Here is a 25662-nt window from a genome sequence, read left to right on the forward strand (position 1 = left end):
GGCTGCAGGACTCCACCAGTCTAAACATTTATAATGTTTAGATTTACTTGGTTTGCACATAGTATGTCGTTAGAAGAAATAATTATATAATCTGACTTAAAACAGTCTTATTGGGTTACAAATTGCATTTGAAGTAGACAAACAGAAGTGGCAATAATGTTCATAAAATCCGGTGTGTGACAGTGATGCTGGTAATTTGTTTAGCACTCACCATGTGCCCCATAATGTGCTATACGCATTATCTCATTTACTCTTCACATGTACCCATTGGGATAGTCACTCTTACCATTCCCATTTCTCAAATGAGAAAATGGAGGCCAATAAAGGTGACGTTCTCTGCCCACGTGAGCTGCTTGAAGGCCTGTGCTTTGAGCCATGTTGTTAAATTGCCTAATATTTTAAGGTCAAGAGGATTAAAGTGTTGTTAACTATGATACCTGCTAATGTGTACAGCAAGAGTTAACAGTAGTCTTAGCATTGTCTGCTATAATTATTTAGTCCTTGTTGTGAAATCAGTCACTTGCTCATTTACTCTGTTGTTTCAGGAATTAGTGAATCTTACCAGATGGGAATTTTCCGAATACTTGCTGGTATCCTTCACTTAGGCAATGTTGGATTTACATCTCGAGATTCAGACAGCTGCACAATCCCTGTAAGTTCAGGATAAGCTTAGTGTGATGACATTTGAGTTGTGTTTTGGTTTTGTTGGTTCTTATTTTGTGGAAACAATATATTTATTACCAGAGATGATACCTATCAGAATCTAGAAGTGTGAGTAAAGAAATACGGGTTCTAATATTTGGTGCAGAGTGATTGTGTATGTATGGGTGTGTATGACCTTGAATACATCTCTGATTTCTATAAGAGAGGTGGGAAACCAGTGGATGTGAAGGTTGGATCAGTAACTTTATAGCAGAGGGCTCATTTGGACCAGGACACAAGTTCCAAAAGGTAATAAATAACCTTGTTAAGTAGAAATGGTAATAGTGTTAATGAAATAATGTTAATGTTAACAAAACCCAGTGTGTGACAGTGATAGTGATTATTTGCTTAGCACTCACCATGTGTCACAAATTATTGAAGCAATTGTTCATTGTGATTACCCTTGGGAATAAGTAGGTGGCTGGTAGGGAAGGTAATAGGTAAGAAACGGGTTTATTCCTTTTCATCTTATTCAGTGTGGTCAAGGTACACCTATAGTCTGGTAAAATATATAAATACTTTATCTATCAATTGTTAGTCACTGAAATATAAATGGCTCCACCCAACATTGGAGTTATGAGGGTTCATGCTGTGGCCCTGCTAAAATCCTCAAGGATTCCCCATTTCCTGTTCAGTTTTTTCTCACCCTTACTGACATTCCACACTCCAGCCATTTACATGCCAAGCTGTCCTTGTCTCCTTCCTTTCTCAGAGTCTCATCTTTTCTGAGATGCACACTCCCCCTTTTCTGAGGTGCACGCATTGTTCTATAAAGGTGTCCCTTGTTTGCCGTTATACACCAGCTCATGAGATCCTTGAAGATGGGAACCTTATTGTTTATTTTAGTATTCTTAAGATTTAAGATGGTTTTCATTCAACTTATTCATGGTTGCCCTTTTTTCTGTGGATCTATAGCCACTTGTGGAGTCCTGGTATGGCGCTGTGGGTTAATGTGCTGGACTGCAAGGTCGGTTTGAGCCACAAAGTTGGTGGTAAGCACCAGAGGCTCTTAAACCCTATACCAGGTTGCTATGAGTTGGAACCGACTCAACGGCACTTAACAACAACAACAAATAGACCTTTGTGTAAATAAAACATAACCCAAATCCCCTACTCCTCTAAGGAGAGAATCTATTGCTTGCCTTTTCTGAATATAGTAGTTTTGTGTTATATTAGATATGTGAGACATAATGTAATATAAAATTAATTAGCTATGCATTGGAGAGAAGCCCTAAGCTATATGTGAGTTATTATAACTTATGGCAGGGAGCTGGGTTCCCAGAATGCTTCATCCTATGGTTTTCTTCATGGGTGTTTGATGTGTAATTTTCCTAAGCTATAGATCCTAATTTTAGATGCATAATTCCCCCTCCACCCCCCCAGGATCTCTGATAGCATAGTGGTTATGAGTCAGGATGCTAACCTCAAGGTCAGCAGGTTGAAACTACCAGCTATTCTGCAGGAGAAAGATAAGGGTTTCTGCTCCTGTAAAGATTTACAAGGTCGCTATGAGTCGGAACTAAATCCATGGCACATGACCACCTCTATCACCACCTTCTCCTAATGATTTTTTTTTTTTTTAACCCAGATTTTTTTTCTGAGAAAATAGTGCAGACTGACCTTTTTGATTTAACAGCTTTATTGAGATATCTACACACCATTCTATTTACCCACTTAAAGTGTGCTGTTCAGGGGTTTTTAATATATTCACAGATATGTGCCGCCGCCACCACAGTTAATTTTAGAACATTTTTATCACTTTGAAAAGGAACCCTATCGCCTTTAGCTCTCACACTCCCATCCCCCTACTTCCCCATCACAACCCTAGGCAACCACTGGTCTAATTTTGGTCTCTGTCGATTTGCCTATTCTGGACAGTTAATATAAAGAGGCTTTTATAATGTGTGTAGTCTTTTGTGCCTGACTTCTCTTACTCAGCATGGTATTTTCAAGCTTTATCCATGGTGTCCCAATGATAAGTATGTCATGCCTTTGTGTGGTTAAGTAATATTTCATTGTATTGATATACCATATTTTGTTGATCCATTCTATTCATTAGTTGTTGGACATTTGGGTTTCCACCTCTTAGCAGTTGTGAGTAATGCTGATATGAACATTCATATACAGATTAGGCTTCTTTTCAGTGGGCTCATTGATTCTGGTATCCCCATCTTTGCCCAAGTAACTTCCCCAGATGTCAGGATTGTCTTGTTCAGGAAAATCCTCACTAATATTAAAGATACACCACTTCACTGCTAGTCTTTCCTAATATTTCAGGAAGGGACTGTATTGGAGGAAGAGTACATACAGCTTATGGAAATTGTCAACAAGTTTCTTGTGGTTGTGTGCCATTGAGTCAGTTCCAACCCTTAGTAACCCTGTATAGGGTTTCCAAGAGTTACTAGTGGGTTTGAACTGCCAACCTCGTGCTTATCCTACAGAGCCATACCAGGGCCCCTGGAATTCTGTGATTTTTATTTTTAACCAGCACATGCCAACTTTGTTGATTTGACAACTATATGGAGTCCTGGTGTGGTGCTGTAGGATAAGCACTGGACTGCAAAGTTGGTTTGAACTGCAAGGTTGGCAGTTCAAACTCTCAGAAATCCTGTATAAGGTCCCAGTGAGTGGAATTGATGACACTAACAACAGCGACAACATAAGCACCCCAATGTTACCCTTTTGGAGGTGAGATTAAATTAGTTCATTCTACTTGGATCAACAATCAATGTTCATGAACTCAGCAGTGAATAATCAAACAGCATATTGCATTGGACAGATGTGCTTCAAAAGTTCTCTTTAAGCTTTAAAAAGCGAAGATTTCACTTTGATGACTAAGGTGTACCTGATCTAGGTCATGGTCTTTCCAGTCACCTCATATGCATATGAAAACTGGATACAAGAAGACTGAAGAATATTAAATATACTGTGCAATGCCAGAAGAATGAACAAACCAATCTTAAAAGATAGAAAACTAGAATCTTCCTTAGGAGCAAGGATAGAGAACTTTCCAGCCTCTCTGAATAAGACACTCCTCACATGGAATCATATCATAGTATAGTGGCCTCCTCTGTAGTAATTTTGCATCTTAGAGAGTAACCATTGGATTAATATCCATTCCCCCTAATGACTAAGGAGTCCTGGTGTGGTGCTGTTGGCTAAGCACAGGACTGCTAACCAAAAGGTCGGCGGTTCAAATCCATCAGCAGCTCCTTGGAAACCCTATGTTGTTGTTGTTGTTAAGTGCCGTGGAGTCGGTTCCGACTCATAGTGACCCTGCACAGTTGAAACCAACTCAGTGATATTTAACAACTAATGACAACTCTGGAAGGTCAAGGATCGTGAGATTTCAGAGTGCTGTGTAGCTGCTGATTTGATGACTGGAATTGATTATTATCATTAATCAGCTTCAGGTGATCTTGATGTTTCTTTTAACCAAAAACGTTGCTGGGTTTTATTTGTGGCCTCTCACTGGCATTTATCAGTAAATTCTTATTTGATTAACTTGGTCATAGGACACATCCCTTCTCTTTTGACAGCCCAAGCATGAACCTCTCACCATCTTCTGTGACCTCATGGGTGTGGACTATGAGGAGATGTGTCATTGGCTCTGCCATCGGAAGCTGGCTACTACCACAGAGACGTACATCAAACCCATCTCCAAGCTGCAGGCCACAAATGCCCGCGATGCTCTGGCCAAACATATCTATGCCAAGCTCTTTAACTGGATTGTAGACCATGTCAACCAGGCTCTCCATTCTGCTGTTAAGCAGCACTCTTTTATTGGTGTCCTGGACATTTATGGGTAAGGGCATTTGGTATATATACCAAAGTTAGCATTTGTTTCCAGAGAGCATTTGTTTGTAGGGATTGTATAGCAACTCTAAAGTGAGTCTTAGATTCTGTGCCCTACTGGAAACCCTGCCTATGACAATTCAAGTATACCTTGGTGATAGTGATATGAGGGTAAGTAAAAAAGTATTGCTTCTAGGGTTCTAATTCATGCATGCATGAGTTTATTCCAAACAAAACTTGTTTAAACATAGCTCTGTGGTCAGTGGATGGCTGCAGGTAAGTTCTCTCAGTAATACACTTGTCTTAGTCTTGTTAGGGTGCCTACAAAAAAATGGTCCTGTCAAAACAGTGACTTCTGAGGGGATCTGCTGGGCCAGTTAAATTCAAGGCAGAGCTCAGCTCAGAGGTTGTGGCAATTGTTTTTGGGATTGCAAAGGGATCATCTTGGTAGATTTTCTCCGAGGAGACAGGATGATCTTAGAAGCTTACTATGAAGAAATTTTATGAAAATTGAAAACTGCATTGGTGAGAATAAGGCCAGGAAAGTTGCACTGAGGAATTATTTTTCAAAATGACAGTGAACCTCTTCATTCTTCACAGGTGGCAAGGGCTGTCCAATAGAATTTTACTGTGAAACCTTATCTCATCCACCTGATGGTATTGATCTTGCCCCTTTAGTTTTCTTTTTGTTCCCCAAACTCAAAGGACATCTTAAAGGAACATGATTTGAGTCGCTTGAGGTTGCAAAAGATGATGTTTTGACCTGGAGTAAATAGAAGAGTGCAGAATTCTTTTGGGAAGGATTAGAGAGATGGAAACTTCTCTCTACATACCCTCTTTGTTGTTGTTGTTAAGTGCCGTCGAGTCGGTTCCGACCCATAGCGACCCTGTACAGGGTTTCCAAGGGTGTAAATCTTTACAGAAGTAGAAAGCCTCATCTTTCTCCCGCGGAGCGGCTGGTAGTTTCGAACCGCTGACCTTAAGGTTCGCAGCCCGATTCGTAACCACTACGCTACCAGAGCTCCTATCATGGTATATTTTTTAAAAATTAACTAGAGCACAGGACAAATTTAGTAAGCTAGTGGTTAGAATTGTTTAGTTTTCAGACTCATAATTATCACTGAATTTCTAAAAATTCTAACTTATTTCCCACTTGGATTGCTCCAAGTGCTTTTCTTTAACTTTTAAAACCCTTTCTCTGTACATTTGTGCTTATTTGATGCTTAATGTTTCAATTTTGGGTTTAACGTTTTTAAAAAATGAAGTCTCCATCCCTATTTCCCCTCTGTGTTTGTAGAACTATGAGTCTGTCACTTGACAAGAGCAATGCTTTTATCAGCATTCTGGTTGTTCCCCACTTGACATGAGTGAGCCCCTCAAGAGCCATAGTGTTGAGCACCTCTGCATGCTGAAGCTTTTAAACAAGTCTCACTGCAGCTTGGCTGGTGCTCAGCGGCTAGCTCTATAGTCCATCTTACTGGATCTTTGTCTTCACTAATGTGGAAAGAAAGTTTCACAGTGTTGGGGGATTTCCCATTTCTTTCCTTCTAAGGCATATATTTTGAATATTTTTTAAAAGCTGTTTATTTCTCCTTATATTTTTTATTTTACAGATTTGAAACATTTGAGATAAATAGTTTTGAACAATTTTGCATAAATTATGCTAATGAAAAACTGCAGCAACAATTCAATATGGTAAGAATTTTCTTCCTTGGGTAATAGTCTCCTATTAAATTATCCTCCTGAATTCCCAGTTTGTATTTAAAGCCTGATTCCTGAAATGGTATCATGAATGATCACTCTGATGTGGTGTGTAGAACAGCTGAACTGCTGAGGAACTGATGGTTAGTAACTGGTACAACCCTAGAAGAACTGTGTGATGGTCCAGGTAGGAGTCAAAGGGACCCTCAAACTGCTGTCCGAGAATACTGAAAATGTGATTCAAGTCCATGAAGTAAGGGAAGCAGGCATTGTGTTAGGTAATAGCAAATGGACTAGAAAGCTTTGAACCCAGGACTAGCTTCTGATTTGTTGAACCTGATGTGAATTCTATGTGCAATTATGGCTTTCCTAACTCTTACTTGCTTTATAGCGAGATGTCAGAATTAAAAAAATCAGAACTTTGCATATTCTCTTTTCAGCAATCTGAGACATTCACTGAGCCACTGTAATGGGAATATTATGTGAGTGATGCTGGTTTATTTTCCTGTGAAATCGTATTATCAAGTATCTTTGAGGATTACTGTGGTATTGAGGGATTTGGAGATACCTAAAAATGAGAGCAAGCAGAATATAATAATGAACAGTACATTCCTGAGTTGGAATCCTGCTCTTTACTGACTTCCCAAAGGACTTTTGTTTTGGCAAGTTAATTGACTTCCCTGGACATTAACTTCCATATCTGTAAAATAGAGATAATAACAGTATCTACTGCATGTGGTTGTATGGATTAAATGAACTGAGATTTGTAAAGTACTCACTGTATACCAGCATATTTCTAAACACAAACTATAGGTGGTTATTAGTATTGATGGACGGGGACCATGGAAATGAGGTACCATGGGAATGCGAGGGTAGGTAGAAGAGAGCTAAAGGTAGAATAACAACCCTGGGTATCCTCATCTTACAAAGGAAGGAGGAAATGGTTTGGTCTCTAGTTGATAGAACAAAAAAAACATGTCTAAACATATTAAGTTACCCCCAAACCACAAGAGCATCTAAAATAAGCAGTATTGAGAGGATGGTGAGGGGTTGTGGAGAGGTGAATGGTATATATGTGAGTTTAGCCTTATCTACCTTAGAAGGAAATCAAGAGCTACTATTTCAAATTGATGAATAAAAATATCAATTTGAAAAGCATATTCTTTAGAAATATGTAGGTAACTATGAGAAGAAACAGCTAAGAAAATTAAAAATGGTTGCCTATGGATTAGGGTTGGGGAGGGATGGGACAAAGCATTGTTACTCATTAATTATAAATTATAGACTGATTTTTTTTTAATGTCTTGTTCATACTTTGACAAAAAATTTCAAAACCTGGAACCATCTGCATATGGCAAATTAAACTTCTTAACACAATGGAATAATATAGACAGGATCTTGAAACCTTAGGCTTAAGACTACTTTTATGCTAATCTGACCGGTGTATTTTTCATCTTTTTATGCTAATCTGACTAATGTATTTTTCCATCTCTGCGTAACTTGCTGCCATCAAGTTGGTTCCAACTCATAGGGACCCAATAAGACAGAATAGAACTGTTCCGTAAGTGTTTCTGAAACTATAGTTTTTGGGGAGCAGACAGCCTTATCTTTCTCCTATGGAGTGGCTAGTGGAGTTGAACCACCAACCTTGTTGTTAGCAGCCTAGCACATAAACCACTACGCCACCATGACTCCTTGTCTCTGCACAGGAATATTAATCAAAATGCATCACTTGGAGACTAAATTGAACACTATCTTCTCAAACGGTTTAATGAGTTTCTCAATTCTTTAATCAATGCCACAGTCTTCAACTTTTACCCAGTATGTTGTGGCATAAGGTGGCTAAGTGTAAGAAACCAAAGCCATCTTAGGGACTGATTACTTTGTCTTCCTTCCTAGGGACCTTCCTCTCTCTGTGTGTTTCTGTGTCTCTTCTTGTTTCTCTTCCCCTGTCTAACCACTTGTTTTTCTACCTCACACTCACATACATACTCATGCACATTGCACACACACATACCACACTGAACAGTTTCTTCTCTGCACACTGCTCCACTCACATTCACTATCACATGGCACATTCTGATATTTTCTCTATCTACATCAAGGTTTCTGCTTTCTCAAAGTTCCTACTGCCTTATTCATTTCAAACTTCTTGTGAACAAAACAGTACTTGAAAAAGGTCCTCCCATCCTCTTGACTTACTTGTTTGCATTCATCTTTCCTTCAGTTTTAGCTCCCACAACTAGTTGCCTTATTCTTTCCTTTTTCCTCAGTTCAGATAACTGAGAAAGATAATTTGATGAACCCAGTTCCTTTTTTTCCGAAGATGCATCTGTCAGTTTGTCGCACTGTGGTGGCTTGTGTGTTGCTGTGATGCTGGAAGCTATGTCACCAGTATTTTGCATGCCTACAAGGTCACCCTTGGTGGACAGGTTTCAGCTGAGCTTCCAGACTAAGACAGACTGAGAAGAAGGAGAGGCTGACTGCTTCCAAATGTTTAGCCACTGGAAACCTTATGAATCGCAGTTAAACACTGTCAAATAGCACTAGAACAATGAATATTGAAACATGATGAAAAACAGCAGAATATTGTCAGATATAGTATCAAAAGATGGACCCCTCAGTTTGGTAGGTACTCAAAATATGACTGGGGAAGAGCTGCCTCCTCAAAGTAGAGTTGACTACATTAAATTGACTATATCTGTGGGAAGAAAAGCCAAAACAAGGCCAGGGACAGAGTGTGGAACAGACCATCAATTGCTCATATGCAAGTTCAGGCTGAAGATGAAGAAAATTAAAACAAGTCCACAAGAACTAAAATATAACCTTGAACATATCCCACCTGAATTTATGATCATCTCAAGAACAGATTTGATGCATTAGACACTAAAGACCGAAGACCAGAAGAGTTGTGGGATGACATCAAGTAAGAAAGCAAAACGTCATTAAGAAGACAAGAAAGAAGAAAAAGACCAAAATGGATGTCAGAAAAGACTTTGAAACTTCCTATCCAGTGTAGAAATGCTAAAGCAAATGGATGAAATGAGGAGGTAAAAGAGTTGAACAGAAAATTTCAAAGGGCAGCTTGAGAACACAGAATCAAATATTTTAAAGAAATGTGCAAAGACCTGGAGTTAGAAAACCAAAAGGGAAGAATACACTTAGCATTTCTTAAGCTGAAAGAACTGAGGAAAATATTCAAGCTTCGACTTGCAATACTGAAGAATTCTATGGGCAAAATACTGAATGATGCCAGAAGCATCAAAAAAAAAAGATGGAAGGAATACACAGAGTCACTGTACCAAAAAGAAATGGAACCATTCTTCCACTTCAAAAGGTAGAATATATGATCAGTGGTACTGAAGGAACAAGTCAAATGTTCACTGAAGGCATTGGCAAAGAACAAGACTCCAGGAATTGATTGATGGACTACACACTGAAATCTTTTAACAAACTGATGCAGCACTGGAGGCATTCACTCATCTATACTGAGAAATTTGGAAAACAGCTACCTAGCAAACTGATTGGAAGAGATCCATATTTGTACCCATTCCAAAGAGAGGTGACCCAACAGAATGTGACAATCTTTGGACAATATTATTAATATCAGATGCAAGTAAAATTTTGCTAATGATAATTCAAAAATGACTGCAACAGTACGTTGACAGGGAACTGGCAGAGGGCCATGCTTGATTCAGAAGAGGACGTGAAACAAGGGATATCATTACTGATGTCAGATGGATCTTGGCTGAAAGCAAGCAATACCAGAAAGATGTTTACCTGTGCTTTTTTGACTATGCAAAGGCTTTCGATTGTGTGAATCATGACAAGCTATGAACAATATTGCAACACTTAATTGTGCTTATGAGGAACCTGTACATAGACCAAGAAGCAGTTGTTCGAACAGAACAAGGGAAACACTGATGGTTTAAAATTAGGAAAGGTGCATGTCACATTTGTATTCTTTCACTATACTTATTCAGTATGTATGCTGACTAAATAATCCAAGAAGCTGGATTATTTGAAGAAGAATGTGGCGTCAGGATTAGAGGAAGACTCATTAACAGTCTTCGATATGCATATGATACAGCCTTGCTTACTGAAAGCAAAGAAGACTTAAAATGCTTACTGATGAAGATCAAAGAGCACAGCCTTCAGTATGGGTTTTACCTCAATGTAAAGAAAACAAAAATTCTCACCACTGGACCAATAAACAACATCTATATAAATGGAGAAAAGATTGAAGTTGTCAAAGACTACATTCTGCTCGGATCAACCATCAACACTCATGGAAGCAGAAGTCAAGAAATCAAACGACGTATTGCTTAGGCAAATCTGCTGCACAAGACCTTTTTAAAGTCTTGAAGAGCAAAGATGTCAGTTAGAGGACTAAGGTGCACCTGACCCAAGCCATGGTATTTCCAATATCTTCATATGCATATGAGAGTTAGACAATGAATAAGGAAAACACAAGAGGAATTGATGCATTTGAGTTATGGTGTTGGAGAAGAATATTAAAGGTACCACGGACTGACAGAAAAGCAAATCTGGGTTGGAAGAAGTACAACCAGAATGCTCCTTAGAAGCCAAGATAGCCAGACTTCATTTCTCATACTTTGGACATTTTATTAGGAGGGATTAGTCCTTGGAAAATACACTATGCTTGGTAAAATGGAGGGACAGTGAAAAAGAGGGCGACCCCCAATGAAATGGATTGGCATAGTGGTAGCAACAGTGGGCTCAACTGTAGCCGCAACTCTGAGGATGGTGCAGGACCAGGCAGTGTTTAGTTCTGTTGCACATAAGGTTACTATGGGTCAGAACCAACTCAGCGGCACCTAACAATGGTTAGTATTTTTTTTTTTCAGTAGTGTGCTCCCGGGTACTCATACTTGGTTTAGTTGCTGTCACTGGGAACTTGGGATCTCAGAGTAAAGATCTCAGAGTGAAGATATGGCTGCATAGGGCTGTTCCGTCAGCCAGGTCTGTGGGTGAACCAGTGGGCATAGTAAACACTGTGACTGGCTATTGTAAATAAATGTTTGGTGCTCGGAGGCATTGTTTTCTTGACCGAGGATCTCTTGCCTTATTGAACCTCTTGCTCACATTCACTCTTTGGCAATTGAACGCCCAGCATGTTTGCATGGTTTTTTCCAAGCTATCCATAGAAATGAAACTGAGAAACAAGCTGTTTAAAGTCAATGCACATAAATTAGTGACATGAAAAAGCACAGTGCTCGTTGTGTTAGGAAGTATTGGTGCCATCAGTCAGCATCCTGCGACACATGGTTCCCTATTTGCCTTCCTATTAATCAAAAGAACAAGAAATTTGCTTTCTGATTAGCACGACATTAATATTCATATAGATGGCCACTTTTTGACTAAAGCTCATTGCCGCTGGTTAGACTGTAAACACTGCAATGGAGCCAAGAGTGGTTTTACAATAATAAACCAAAGTGGGAAAGGTCCAGGTGTGTGAGAAGAGGTATGTATCTGACATCTTTCAGACCTTGGTGGCACCAAGGTGACTCGGTATTTTGGGTCCCTCAAAAATTTATGTGATCTGATCATAGTGGCAAAAGTAGTTAACATATGAGCGAGAAACAAAGAGAGAGAAGTAATATATGAGAGATAAACAAAGGAGAGAGAAGAGCAAGCAAAGGACAGCAGAAATCCCGGAAGGAAGAACTGGGGACGCTATAAGGTGTGCTGTCAGCAGCCTTGTTGGCGCGGCGTGGAGCAGGAACTGCAGCAGGGTTTGCAGTGCCTTTCCCTTCCTCGTCCTTTTCTGAGGTCCAGTCATATAGTCCTTCAGGGAAGCCTCTTCTGACCAGGCCCTGCTCCAAAGTAGAGCAGGACTCTTGCTGTCTGCTGTCTTGGCTTTCATATTTTCCTTTGTCAACACTATTATGGTTTGTAATTATATCCCTTGTGACTATGAGATTTTTGTCTGTTTCTCCTGCTCGTCTATATACTCCACGAGGGCACAGTCCGTGTCTGCGCTGGTGACTACGCACAGTGACTGGCACATAGTAGACAGCCAACACATCATTTGGCTGAAATGACTGATGGAGATTAGAAGCAGTTGTGATGATGGTGGCTAAAACATTTCACAGAAATAGCAATAAATGGATAGTGTGGTTGCAGCCACTTGCAGAATTGGAAAGTTAACTGTAGATTCCTTGACTGGAGAATAATCAAGACTCAGACAGAATACAGACTGCCAGCTAGTCCTGAGGCACTTTAACTTCACCACAGTCAGCCTTAAGAGAATTACTTTGTTGTGCTGAGAGTATTGTTAAGCATAGTCCTGCAATGTGGAGGCCATGCACTCCGGTGGTTCCTCAAGGCCAGCTAAGACATCACTGTGTCCCATATTGTTAGTATCACCGTGCAATAATTTAAGAAGCCAAAAAGTACATAGTACATATTTGGCAATATACATTAACAAAAAAATCAAAAAGACCTGCTTCATTTTCACCTATTTAAAGCATTTGCTAACCTATATACTTGTTCACCAAGCATCCTGTATAGCTAAGGTTTTATTGTCTGTGTTTTTTACTTGTATAATTATAAATCATGTTTTTCCCACAAAACTCTTGTTGCTGGCAGGCATGGACTATTTCAAATTATTACGTTGGTATCTTCTTAGAGTGTTTTATATAAGTGTTGTTTACTGACAACATTTTTTCTGATAACAGATCCAAAAATACCTGATTTTTTCTTTTTTATTTCAGCATGTCTTCAAATTAGAACAAGAGGAATATATGAAGGAACAAATTCCATGGACACTCATAGATTTTTATGATAACCAACCTTGTATAAATCTTATTGAATCTAAACTGGGCATTTTAGATTTGTTGGATGAGGAATGCAAGGTAAGTATGATTTTCTGAAGTATTTATCAAATGATATATATTTATCAAGATCAGACAATAAGGGGATTTAAGCAATGATTCATTAATAAATGAGGAAGTTCCATTGTGGCAACATTAATTTGTACTCTGAAGAGTCTCTAGACCCCAAGGATTCTAATCACAATCAGATTAGGAGACTTTTCCTTTTCTTTCCAGTTGATTCTAAATTACACCAAAATTTTCATTGGATACCACTACTGCTAATCTTGGAGTCCTGGTATGGTGCTGTAGGATAAGCACAGGACTGCAAGGTCGATGGTTCAGACCTTGGGGTCACTATGAGTTGGAACTGGATCGAAGGCACTTAACAACAACAGCTACCAATTTTAACAACTTTTATAGCTAATTGTAAAATCACATTTCAACATGCATTATTTAGTACTTTTTATTTAGCAGCGTTGTTGTTGTTAGGTTAGAGTTGGTACCAACTCATAGCGACCCTATGCACAACAGAGCAAAACACTGCCCAGTCCTGTGCCAACCTCACAATTGTTTTGTTGCTGCTGTTGTTATGTGCCATGGAGTCCGTTCTGACTCATAGCGATCCTATACAGGGTTTCTGAGGCTATAAATCTTTACGGGAGTAGAAAGCGTCATCTTTCTCCTGCGAAACAGCTTGTAGTTTTGAATTGCTGACCGTGAGATTAGCAGCCCGATTCGTAACCACTATGCTACCAGAGCTCCTTCACAATTGTTTAGCAATAGAATATATTTAAAGAAATGCACGAAATTGTGCAAAAGGTATTTTGAATGGTAGTTCTAAATATCTATGCATTTAAAATTACTTGGTTCTTCTTTACTGATGCATAAAGTAGGCATGGAGTTTTCATTTTAATATTTGAATATGCAGAACATTGGAAAAAAATACTGGATCAACACCTTCACTTTTGACCAAGAGATTTTAGGGAAATAGCTTATCTTTTCTGTTTGTTTCTGCTTGTCATTGTTGCTGAGTGCCGTCAAGTCTGGATACTACTTTTTACCTATCAGATTGTTGTTTTTAAGTGCTGTTGAGTTGGTTCCAACCCATAGTGACCCTGTATAGGGTTTCCAAGGAGTGGCTGGTGAGCTTGAACTGCCAACCTTGTAGTTCAAACTGACCTTGCAGTCTAGTGCATTAACCCACAGCACCACATCAGAACTCCACCTATCAGAGTAGCAAGTTTAAGTAGGATAGTGTTTTTATGAATATTGCATGCATAGTCTTGATGAAGAGCATGGCTCAGTACAACTTATTTTACCAGTAATTTGGCAATATTTATCAAAATCGTAAATACATATACCTTTTGACCCCACAGTTCCATTTTATGAATATATTTGCCAAAGTGTGTAAGACTTATTATCATGTAAGAAGTTACTGTTAAAGTTTGCTTAATAACAAAAACCAGAAACCATCTTTTGTTTTTGTTGTTAAGTACCTGGCAGTCAGTTTCAACTCATAGCAACCCTATACAGGGTTTCCAGGGTTGTACATTTTTGGGGAGCAGAAAGCCTCATCTTTCTCCCACAGAGTGGTTGGTGGGCTCAAACTGTCAACCTTTTGGTTCTCAGTCCAGTGCTTATGCAGTGGAGCCACCACACTCCCAGAAACAATGTAACCACTACGCTACCAGAGCTTCTTAGAATCAACCTAGTCTCCATAAATAATATCCTGCCATTAATAATAAACATAAAAACATGGGAGAAGTGTATAAAATCACCTTGTTTATTACAAGATTTAAAGACAGGAAGAAATAGTCAAGCTAGGAAAACTGGCAAGAGGAGAGAGACTACTCTCCATTTTATATGTTTCCAAGTTGTATACAGCATTTTACTATGTGCAAATGATCATTTCATCTCACAAATTCTAAAAATATATGATAGCTGTGACAGTTCATCTTTAACGCATGAGGCCTTTTTTTGTTGGTGTTGTCTTAAAAGCAAATCAAATACGTAATTGATAATGCCTGGTATAGGCAGGGCATTACAAAGTTTGGGTTTGTTCACTGGGGAAAGGTCTCAGTTATGTTTTTCCTTAGTAGTTGGTTTTCGGCCTTTAAGAGAGAAATGAGGAAAACATGAGAGCATTTAAAATAAATATAAAAGCTGTTGTTAAGTGCCATTGAGTCAGCACTGACTCATAGTGGCCCTGTATAGGGTTTCCTAGGAGTAGCTGGTGGATTTGAACCACCAACCTTGCAGTTCAAAGTGACGTTGTGGTCTAGTGCATTATCCCACAGTACCACACCAGGACTCCTTTAAAAGCTGTTAGATGAAGCCAAAAACATGGTCTATTCCAGGCTGATACATCAGAAGGTTGTAACAATTTCCATTTTCTGTCTTCTTTCTTTTTTCCCCTGAATATAGATGCCTAAAGGTACAGATGATACTTGGGCCCAAAAATTGTACAACACACATTTGAACAAATGCGCACTCTTTGAAAAGCCCCGTCTATCAAATAAAGCTTTCATCATCCAACATTTTGCTGATAAAGTAAGGAAATGTTGTATCTTTTTTCTTTTGGAATAAATTAAATGAAGAAAAATAATAGTCAAGAGATATAATTTTTTGTCGATGCTGCAGTCTTTAGGGCCTAATCGGAAAAGTAACCTTTAGTATTGTTTGTTCGTTTTCTCTTCCTTTAACTTAAATTAAATCATGTTATGAAATAAATGTGGGTCTATAATCCCCTATTTTTCTAAAATCCAAAGAGCTCTGAAAACCAGGTCTTTTTATTATTCACTTGATGACTAGCCCTGACCTCTGAACTAAACATGAGGTTATTTGTAGTCTTCATTTACACCAGGTAAGGTATTTTTACATATGTCAGTGTTGAAATGCTAATAATTTGATTACAGATGGTTGCCTCAGGCTCTGCTGGGGGTATTACAAAATGTTATGTGTACATATTACATCTCTAATCTTCGGGTACATTCTTAATTCTAAGGCATACTTGACCCCACGGATTTCAGAATAGAGACTGTGGACTCATATCACCCTGTGTTCACCCTCTGTGACTGAGTCTGTGGATCTCTCCTAACAAGGCATGCAGAGTTGCTGCTTCACAAGCTCTGTAGTCACCTTAGCAACTTAGGAACCACAAGACTAATTTACAGGGTAGCCTTTGGGATAAGGTCCCCTTCAGGGTTTGAAGGTGTTCCAAGTCTGCTTTAATCTTTGCTGGAGGAAACCTTGAATGATCTGGCTGTGGAGCCCCTTGAGGTGCAAATGGCTCAAGCTATTGGAGTTCTGGCAGCAGGAATGGAATAAACTATTCTTGAGCAGTCCCACTTTACCCATTATACACTGCTTCCCCAGCCCCTACTGCTATCCATCACCAGCTCTTCATTGTTCTCCCTGTTAGAGGGAGAGCTGTTCCTCCTGACCTTCTCCTGTTTAGTCACTTCTCTCCCAAGAGGAGACTTACCCCTGTTGCATGACGAACTGGGATAGAAGGAGACACATGGGGTCAGATGGAGGCTTGCTCTTTGGCTGCATGAGTGGAGAGGGTCATCTTCTTATGAGTCTGTTTAGTCAAAAACTTAGGAGACTCTTTTGGACCACAGTTAGCACTCCCACTGTTCCTTAGGAGAGTGAAATGCATTCTTACTATTAGGAACTGTACTGGTTTCTTAGACTAAAACTGGTGACACCACTTTGCTGAAAGCTGTATGGATAGCTCAAGGCCGCCTTTGTTATTTGTGATGATAGTATCTGTTTAAATATGTTTTTAGTTGAGATTTTCCCATGTATTTTCAGGTGGAGTACCAGTGTGAAGGCTTCCTTGAAAAGAATAAAGACACTGTTTTTGAAGAACAAATTAAAGTTCTTAAATCAAGCAAGGTAAACATGGATAAGCTTTCTTCAATTGGGACATAGTAAATAATATGTTAATTACTTAAAAGTGGCTCTTTAGCTATGATTTTTCTAACAACATCAGTTTCATTTATTATTTATCAAACACATTATATTTCCTGTATGTTATGCCCTGTTCTAAAGTTTATTCTTCCTAAGCATAAACTTATCTAATCCTTTTAATCATATATTATCATTTACACATGAGGCAATTGAGGCTCGTGCTCTTTGGCACCGAATTAAAACTCAGACCAAGTAGCTTAGATTGTGTGCTCAAAACCAGTATGCACTGTGGCCTTTCAGTTTTATGTAAAAATCACCTAAAAATGAAAAACCTAGACTATTACATCCTTAGCAGGTCTAGATTCCTTTGTGCCTTTTTGAGAAATTATGAGAGAAAATAGTTTTCTGCTGTGTCATTTTGAAGGAATGTTCTTGAAAACAGTGTTATGCACTCCATCCAGATGGAGGTTAATCTTTAGATCATTGAGGGCTTTTTCAGTTGTGGCCTAAAGCACTTTGAATTTTTTTTCTCTAAAATGTATTTTGTTGTTGAAAACATCCAGTAAAACACACACCAAGTCAGCAGTTTCTAATGTTAATGACTCAGATCCCATTCTTTACGTTCCCTGGTCTGAGTTGTTCCCCTCTCACTAACATAAACTCACTATCCCCTAAGGTTCCTGCCTCGTTTTCTGAGCTGCCACTGTGAATTTCATCCCATAAAGACAGTTCTTAACAGAGTAGAATGGTAAGAGCAGACATTGTTTACTAGCTAAGCTAAACTGTTGTTTGGTTTTAAGAAGACTTCAGGGGATATTTTTGGTTTAGGGTCTACAAATGACCCCAGGGCAATGTTTTCAGGGATTCACCCACCCTTCATGGCTCCAGAAAGTCTAGATTCCATGAGATTTTGAAATTCTGTTCTTCATTCTCCCCCTTCTATAGAATCTTAATGGTAGCTGGCCACCATCCATTTCTTTTGGTTTCTTGGCAAAAGAGACAGTTGTTCATGGAGGAGATCAGCCACATTCCTTTTCCTCCTTCTATTCCCTACTTCCCTCTTCCCTTGTTGCTGCAGGTGAATAGAGTATAATTGTTGGTTTTGGATGGCTGTGTGCAAGCTTTTAAGACCCTAGGCACTATGCAACAAACTAGGAGGTAGAATAGAAACCCTATGCACAGTATTAGGCCAATTAACTGGAATATGCCATGAAATCATGTTTGGTTCTTTGTTTTGGATGTTGAGGATTGTGATACATAAGCATCGTCAGCACCTACTCCTTCTGCTTTTTGGCATTGTAAATAAATCTATTACAATCTTTTTGCCAATTCACCTTTTCACAGGTGTACAACGTATTGACAGCAATGACAGTATTGGCTATGGAAGCCTACTCTTAATCAATGGAATTTTCCCACCACTGTTAATCCCTTGAAATGGTTTTTTAGGCATAGATATCAGAAACTGCGTTTCAGTGTGAAAAGAATATTCCAGATGAAAAAGAATTATGATGAATTGAGCAGATTAATTGTAAGATTTATTCCAACCTCTACTCTCCTCAGGAGAAGACTGAGTGGGAAGCATATTCATTTTCATCCTATTGGGAGCAAACCCGGAAGCCAGTTAATTCTTTTTTAACAAAATAAATATTTTGCTAAGAAAAAAAAAACAAAAAACCTGATGTTAATTCTTCTAGATTACTGGTTGACACTGTTTTTCTGGTTTATTATATGACAGTCCTTTTAACTTCAGTACAATACACGTGAACATTTTGATTCCTATTTTCAGAACAAAACATTTTACTTTGAATTATTTTGATAGTATAAGGGTCATATAAAAAATAAGATTTCAGTTTCAGCCTCAGAAGATAATACTATGTATCAAAATGTCCATAGAAAAAATAAGGGTTTTCTTCTTTATCCTAATAAAGACATTAATGCTTTCAAACTTCTAGGACTAATGTGTAAGAGAAAATTGTCTCACAGTGGTAATACCTGAGGATTATTCAGTTAAAGATGATACATCATCATTAGCTCATGAATAGTGATGAAAATCATGATATTTTAGTAGCAATAGTAAAATTTATGTAATAAGAGACCATGGTAAATTGCTTACACTGAAGTAACTTAGCTTAACTAGAACATTCACAGGCCCATGTTATTCATTGTGTCTTCATTCTGACTTAACTTGGACAAGTGGATCCTTATAATCATCACTGGGTAACTATGTGTTCTGCAAATCATTTCCAGGGACTGCCTGTCTGAGTGGCATTGTTACCATTGGAGTGGGGGCAGTGAATGAGTTACCTAATTTATAGCTTAAACACCTCCATTGCTCCCAGTCTTTGCAGAAACCCAACCTAAGGGTATGAACTTTTCAGTTTAATTTCTCTCACCTGATGGGGATCAAGTACAATATGTATTGATTTGTTTTCCAAGAAGTAATAATTTTAGAAGACTAATATTGGTGTTTGGAATATGCATTGTGATAATATAGTATGGGGTTGTGTATGGATGTTTTGTCTCTTTAAAAAAAAATTTTTTTTTACAGCATCTATCCAAGCTTACTACTTGAAAAAGCATTTATAAACTTAACAGAATGTATCTTAATTTGTATTTCTTCACCATGAAAAATCTGTTTCCACATCTAATATTTGGGAGCATTGAAATGAATTGCAACTCAACTAAACACTACTAAATTACAACTCTATCAAGTACCATTAAAGGAATTACAGCTACTGTTTTCTTACTTATGCCTCAGGTCTCTCATCTCTAAAATGGAATCATGATAGTATCTACTTTATGTGGTTGTTATAAAACCCTTAGAACAATGCTTCATGCATAGAAAGCACTTAGTGAATAATGCTGTGGATACTGAAATTATTTCCGACATATCCAGGAAGTGATTATTTGGGTTCCTCTGTTGATGTTTTTTATAACAATGTCCAGGACTGATCAAGAAAAGACGGTGGAATGCCTAGACATATCTACCTACATACCTATTTGTTTAGCTATCTTTAAATAAAGTTGACATTCCCAGTCAATGGGGAATAGATAAATTCTCCAGTAAATGATTTGAGAAACTTGGGGCTTTAGTAAGACATAGGCAGAGGTTAATAAGATAATAAAAAACCCCTTAATCAGATGTTTAGGTAACTTCAGAGAGTGGTAGGTGCTATAGAGAAAGTAAAAATGGGCACCAGTCAGTATGCATGGGCAGGAGTGAGGTGGGCTAGTCAGGGAAGGCCTCTCTGAGGAAGTGACATTGGACCTGAAACTTGAATAATGAGAGATGGCTACATCAAGACAGAGGGAAGAGCAAGTGGGGTGCATTGAGACTGAATAACTAGGTTGCTTTTGAGAATCAAAGAGAAAACCAGTTTGGATGCAACTTGGTAGTTTCATGGGACATACAGGATGGGTACCCATGAGCCATCTCCTAGGAGGGCCTTGCAGATGGTGGTAGAGTATAGAATTTATACTTTTTGCAGTAGAACATGTAAAAAATTTCAGTTGAGGAATGATATGGTGATGTGTTGAGGTGTATTTGTAGGTGGGTAGAGATGGAGTCTTAGTATAGCTCTGTAGGATAAACACGGTACTACTAACTGCAAAATAAATGGTTCAAACACACCAGCTGTTCCTTGGAAACCCAATTCAGGGCTGCTATGAGTTGTAACCAATTCAAAGGCACTTAACAACAACAACAACAACAGAAGTGGGGCAGTAGTGATCTAGAAGAAATACGGTGGGCTGAGATCATGAAATTGTAGCTATGGAGGTGGAATATAATTTATGGGTAGAATTACAGGTCTTGCTGATGGATTGAGTTTGGACTATAAGAGAAAGGAGGAGGATTTCTGGGTTTTTAACCTGAGTTCATGATGTCTGATGAGGTTATTTACTATAAATAAATAAAAAGATTTTTAAAAGATCAGGATTTAGAGGAAAGAATCAAGATCTCTGTTTGGATGTGTTTAGTTTAAGGTGGTAATTAGATAGTCAAGTAGACTTGTTAAATAAAAAGTGGAAATGAAAGTTGGCAGTTCTGAGAAAAAGTCTAGGCAAGTGATATAAGTTTGGTAGTCTTTACAGCCTAGCTAATATTTAAAGCTGTAGGACTGGATGAGATCACTTACAGAGAACATACAGATAAAAAGCAGAAGACAGCTGGGATACTATCATATTCACTCCAACTTTTTAAAAAGCTGGTCAGAGGAGGAGCCAGGGAAGAAATCTGAGAAGGAAAGGCCTGAAAGGTAGCAGAGCACTTATATAAAGCCGTCTCTATTATACCTATTTAATCTGTACTTTAGTTTTAAAAGAAAATTCAGTGTAGAGCATTTTACATTGATAACATCCATAATGAAAGAGAAAATAACTATGCAATTACTGGTAGATATTGTAGATCGTAAGTTAAATCATAACCTTTAATGGCAATATTATATCATAGACCAGCTCTATAACCATTTTACACTAAAGAGAGAAAAATAAATTTTAGGCAACTGCTAGTCATTCATTTGAGAATGATAGAATCATGTGGCTAAGACTCTGGAGTACGTGTCCTGTCATCAGCCAGTGTATCATTTGAGGTTTCAAATCAGTCGATTAGGAATTTAAAAATTTTCCCCTTTGGAACACAGCTTTTACCATTGTAATGCAGGGTAATGGTAAAACAATGTTTTTTTTCTCTTGATAGCCAAGGAATACATTCATTTGAGTAGCAAGCAATTCATATTGGTATGTATGTGATAGGTAACAATTTGTTGAACGTATCATGAATTATTTCCTAAATCATCCTTGTGATTGACGTTGTTAAGTGCCATTGAATCAGTTCCTACTCATAGAGACCCTGTATGCGGTTTCTGAGGAGTGGCTGGTGAGATTGACCCATAGACATTGCGGTTCAAACCAACCTTGTGGTCTAGTGCTTTATCCCACAGCGCCACACCAGGACGCCTTATGATTGATGCATGCATAAAAATCTAGTGAACTGATCTGATTTTGCTTTTCAGTCAAAGAACTCTCATAAGCAAATGATTTTTTTCCTGAAGATTTTCTGAGATTATAAAGTAAATAAATAAATGATAACTGCAAATACATTTTGATTTATTAGAAGGATTTCTTTTTTTTATAAGAAATGTTGCACTTTTGTTAAAGTGTGTACATATATCAAGATGCTTCTGTGTATTCGTTTGAAGTCTCTTTTATTCCATAAACTTTCTTCCAATTACATTTGCTAATATTATCTATCCATTTATTAGGTACTAACTCTTAACAATCCAATAAAACACAGTGGATTGTTGGAATTATACAGTCAAATTTTAAACCCCTTGGAACCAAATGTTGTTGTTGTTAGGTGCCATTGAGTCGGTACCAACCCATAGCGACCTTCTGCACAGCAGAACGAAATAATGCCCGATCCTGGGTCAACCTCACTACTGTTGCCACACTTGACTCCATCGATGCTGCCACTTGGCCAGTCCATCTCGTTGGGGATCTTCCTCTTTTTCTCTGATCCTCCACCTTACCAAACATGATCTCCTTCTTCAGCGACTGGTCCCTCCTGACAATATGTCCGAAGTATGACAAATGAAGTTTGGCCATACTGGCCTCCAAGGAGCACTCTGGCTGCACTTCTTCCAAAACAGATCTATTGGTTCTTTTGGCAGCCCATGGCACTTTCAATATTCTCCTCCAACACCATAACTCAAAAGCATCAATTCTTCTGTGGTATAATATGATTGTTTATCACATTATTATGTAATACTATACATACATTTAGATACTAGTGTGGTGCTGCTGGGTAATGCAATAAACCACAAAGTCTGTTTGAACCACAAGGTTGGCAGTTCAAACTCACCAGCTGCTCCTTGGAAACCCTGTACTAGGTCACTGTGAGTTGGAACTGACTCAACATCACCTAACAACAACAACAACAGCATTATTATTCTTATAGGCTTAGAGGATTCCAGCAGGTTTTTATTACCTTTTGGTTTTTCCTAGAATCCATTTCTTAAAATTTTCATCAACTGACGTTTATTTTCGGAGTGCAGTGACTCTGTAGGATAAGCACTTGACTATGAGCCACAAGCTTGGTAGTACAAGCCCACCAGCTGCTTGGGAGAAAGATGAGGCTTTGTGTCCCACAAAGATTTAAAGCCTCGGAAACCTTACATCGGGTCGCTATGAGTCAGAACTGACTCGGTGGCATCTGACAAAAATTATTTTATAACCTTATGATATTGTAGAACTAGCTTCCTGCTGAGATTTTCAACAGTATTTTTGAGTTAGTGCTCAGCACTGGAATTGAGGGACAGACAGACAAATGAAGTAGGTGAACACTTGATAAATAACTTGTCAGTTTGGACTAGTGTTTTTCTCAACAAGGTGATTAAACATTTTACAGCACTGAGATAATAAATAGGGCTTTTAATTAGTATTTTACTTCTAAAATAATAATAGTTCAGAACCAGCAATATGTTCAGAGTGGCCATTTCCTGGGGCTTAGGATTTCATGTCTGAGTGTAGTCATTTCCCCCCTAATAGGATTGAAATGATTGCACTTTGTACCTATATTTTGCATAGTGTTTTCTCACCTTGCTGTCCTATTTTTGGCTCCTGACACAGATACTGATTATTTCTGGAATGTAAATCTGAAAGGGGTTCTTTAAGGAAGGGATTCTTCTTCATAATGTTTCTTCTGTGAAAGCTTCCATTGATTTTTGTTTCAGGTGTAATTTCCTTTTTCTGTTTATCTGACTCAGTTTAAGATGCTACCAGAATTATTTCAAGATGATGAGAAGTCCATCAGTCCAACCTCAGCCACCTCTTCGGGGCGCACACTTCTCACCCGCACACCTGCAAAACCCACCAAGGGCAGGCCAGGCCAGGCGACCAAAGAGCACAAGAAAACAGTGGGGCACCAGGTGAGCTCAGTGGAGTTGTTGCAAGGCCCCTTCCCCTCCTTGGGCCTCTCAGGTGGGATCCTTAGAGGAGGAGAGGCTTCTGACACATTCACTGTGAGAATATGCAACATCACATGTCTCTCAACCCAGCTTCAGAACTGTGATGCTGTTTGACTCTTTCCCAAAATAATTTTCTCCTGTCTTAATTCTTGTAGTGTATGTCATGTTTCCCAGAATGCCTTTGTTTTATTCCCTGGTAGTTTCATGTCTGAATTTGTACAGAGTATAAACTCCTTCAGTGCAGGGACACTGCCCTCCCCTTTATTAAAGTCTCATGGTCCGGGATGTAGGAAACATAACATACAAGCTTAGTGCTTAAATAAGGGTGGGCCTTTAGACCGGACGCTGAGCACCTATGTGTGTGCTTGCTTTCCTATGTGTGTGCCTGGTATAGACAGAAAGCAGGCCACGGCCTCCTGTCTTGATCCCATGTCCCTAATGATAACCCCATCACTGAATGGACTCTCCCATTCTGCAGCCATTCCCTGTACTTCTTAAGTCACTGCTACTTTTTCAGATCTTACAACAAAATTCCTACTCTATGTGTTTAAATGACCATAATAGTCTTAAAGTGAGGTGGTATTTTTCACCAAAATTCTTAGTTGCAAGAGAAAGCTATAGAGACTTACATTTTTTTTTAAGGGAAGTAGGAAAAATGGATAAGAAGAAAGTGAATGTTAGCAGATCAAGCATCTAAATAGTAGAATTTAAGCAATTTTAACATAAAGCTCCAGCGATTGTCTGTCAATTTGTTGACTATGGTGACTTGCATGCTGCAGTGATATGTTGGAAGCTATGCCACCAGTATTGTAAATACCATCAGGGTCATCCATGGTGGGCAAGTTTCTGTGGAGCTTCTAGACTAAGGCAGACAAGAAAGGAGGAGAGACAGAGCAGCACTTCTGCAATGTTAGTCCCTGAAAACCTTATGAATAGCCATGGAACATTATCTGATATAGTGCCAAAAGATGAGCCCCTCAGGTTGGAAAGCAATCAAAATATGACTGGGGAAGAGCTACCTCTTCAAAGTGGAGTTGACGTTAATGACATCAATGGGGCAGCTTCAGTTACTGATGGGGCCCAACTCAAAATGGGAAGAAATAGCTGCAAACAACTATTAATAATCAGAAACTGGAATGTATGAAGTATGAATCTAGCAAAATGAGAAGTCATCAAAAATGAAATGGAATGCATAAAGATAGATAATTTAGGCATTAGTGAGCTGAAATGGGCAGGTATTGGCTATTTTGAGTCTGATAATCATATGGTTAACTGTGCTGGCAATAACAAATTGAAGAGGAATGGCATAACATTCATCATGAAAAAGAGCATTTCAAAATCTATCTTGAAGTATAAAGTCTGTAATGGGTTAATATCCATATGCCTATAGGGAAGACCAGCGTCCTAATGTGACATTGTAGGATAAGCACTGGTCTGCTAGCCTGAAGGTCAGCAACTCCTTGGAAACGCTATACAGGTTTGCTATGAGACAGAACTGACTTGATGGCACTTAACAACAACAACAAGGAAGACTGGCTAATACCTCTATTATTCAGGCTTGCACACAAACTACTAAAGCCAGTGATGATAAAATTGAAGAATTCTACCAATTTCTTCAGTCTAAAATTGATCAAACATGCAATCAAGATGCACTGATTACTACTGGTGATTGAAATATAAAATTTGGAAGCAAAGAGGAAGAATCAATAGTTAGAAAATAGGTGTTGGTAATAGAAATGATGCTG

General features: G+C 38.6%; 1 protein-coding gene across 3 annotated transcripts in view; it reads left to right on the forward strand.

Moving 5' to 3' along the window:
- Positions 1 to 25662, forward strand: part of MYO5A (myosin VA (heavy chain 12, myoxin)) — a 239831-nt gene that overhangs the window by 119165 nt on the left and 95004 nt on the right. For all 3 annotated transcript variants that reach the window (XM_006831634.1, XM_006831636.1, XM_006831635.1), the window contains 7 exons: positions 546 to 652; positions 4242 to 4507; positions 6111 to 6192; positions 12936 to 13076; positions 15462 to 15587; positions 16854 to 16937; positions 23717 to 23878. In XM_006831634.1, the coding sequence (XP_006831697.1) occupies positions 546 to 652; positions 4242 to 4507; positions 6111 to 6192; positions 12936 to 13076; positions 15462 to 15587; positions 16854 to 16937; positions 23717 to 23878 (968 nt within the window). The remainder of the gene's footprint in view (positions 1 to 545; positions 653 to 4241; positions 4508 to 6110; positions 6193 to 12935; positions 13077 to 15461; positions 15588 to 16853; positions 16938 to 23716; positions 23879 to 25662) is intronic.

Source organism: Chrysochloris asiatica, unplaced genomic scaffold, assembly GCF_000296735.1.
Source record: "Chrysochloris asiatica unplaced genomic scaffold, ChrAsi1.0 scaffold00004, whole genome shotgun sequence".
Taxonomy (NCBI): Eukaryota; Metazoa; Chordata; class Mammalia; order Afrosoricida; family Chrysochloridae; genus Chrysochloris; species Chrysochloris asiatica.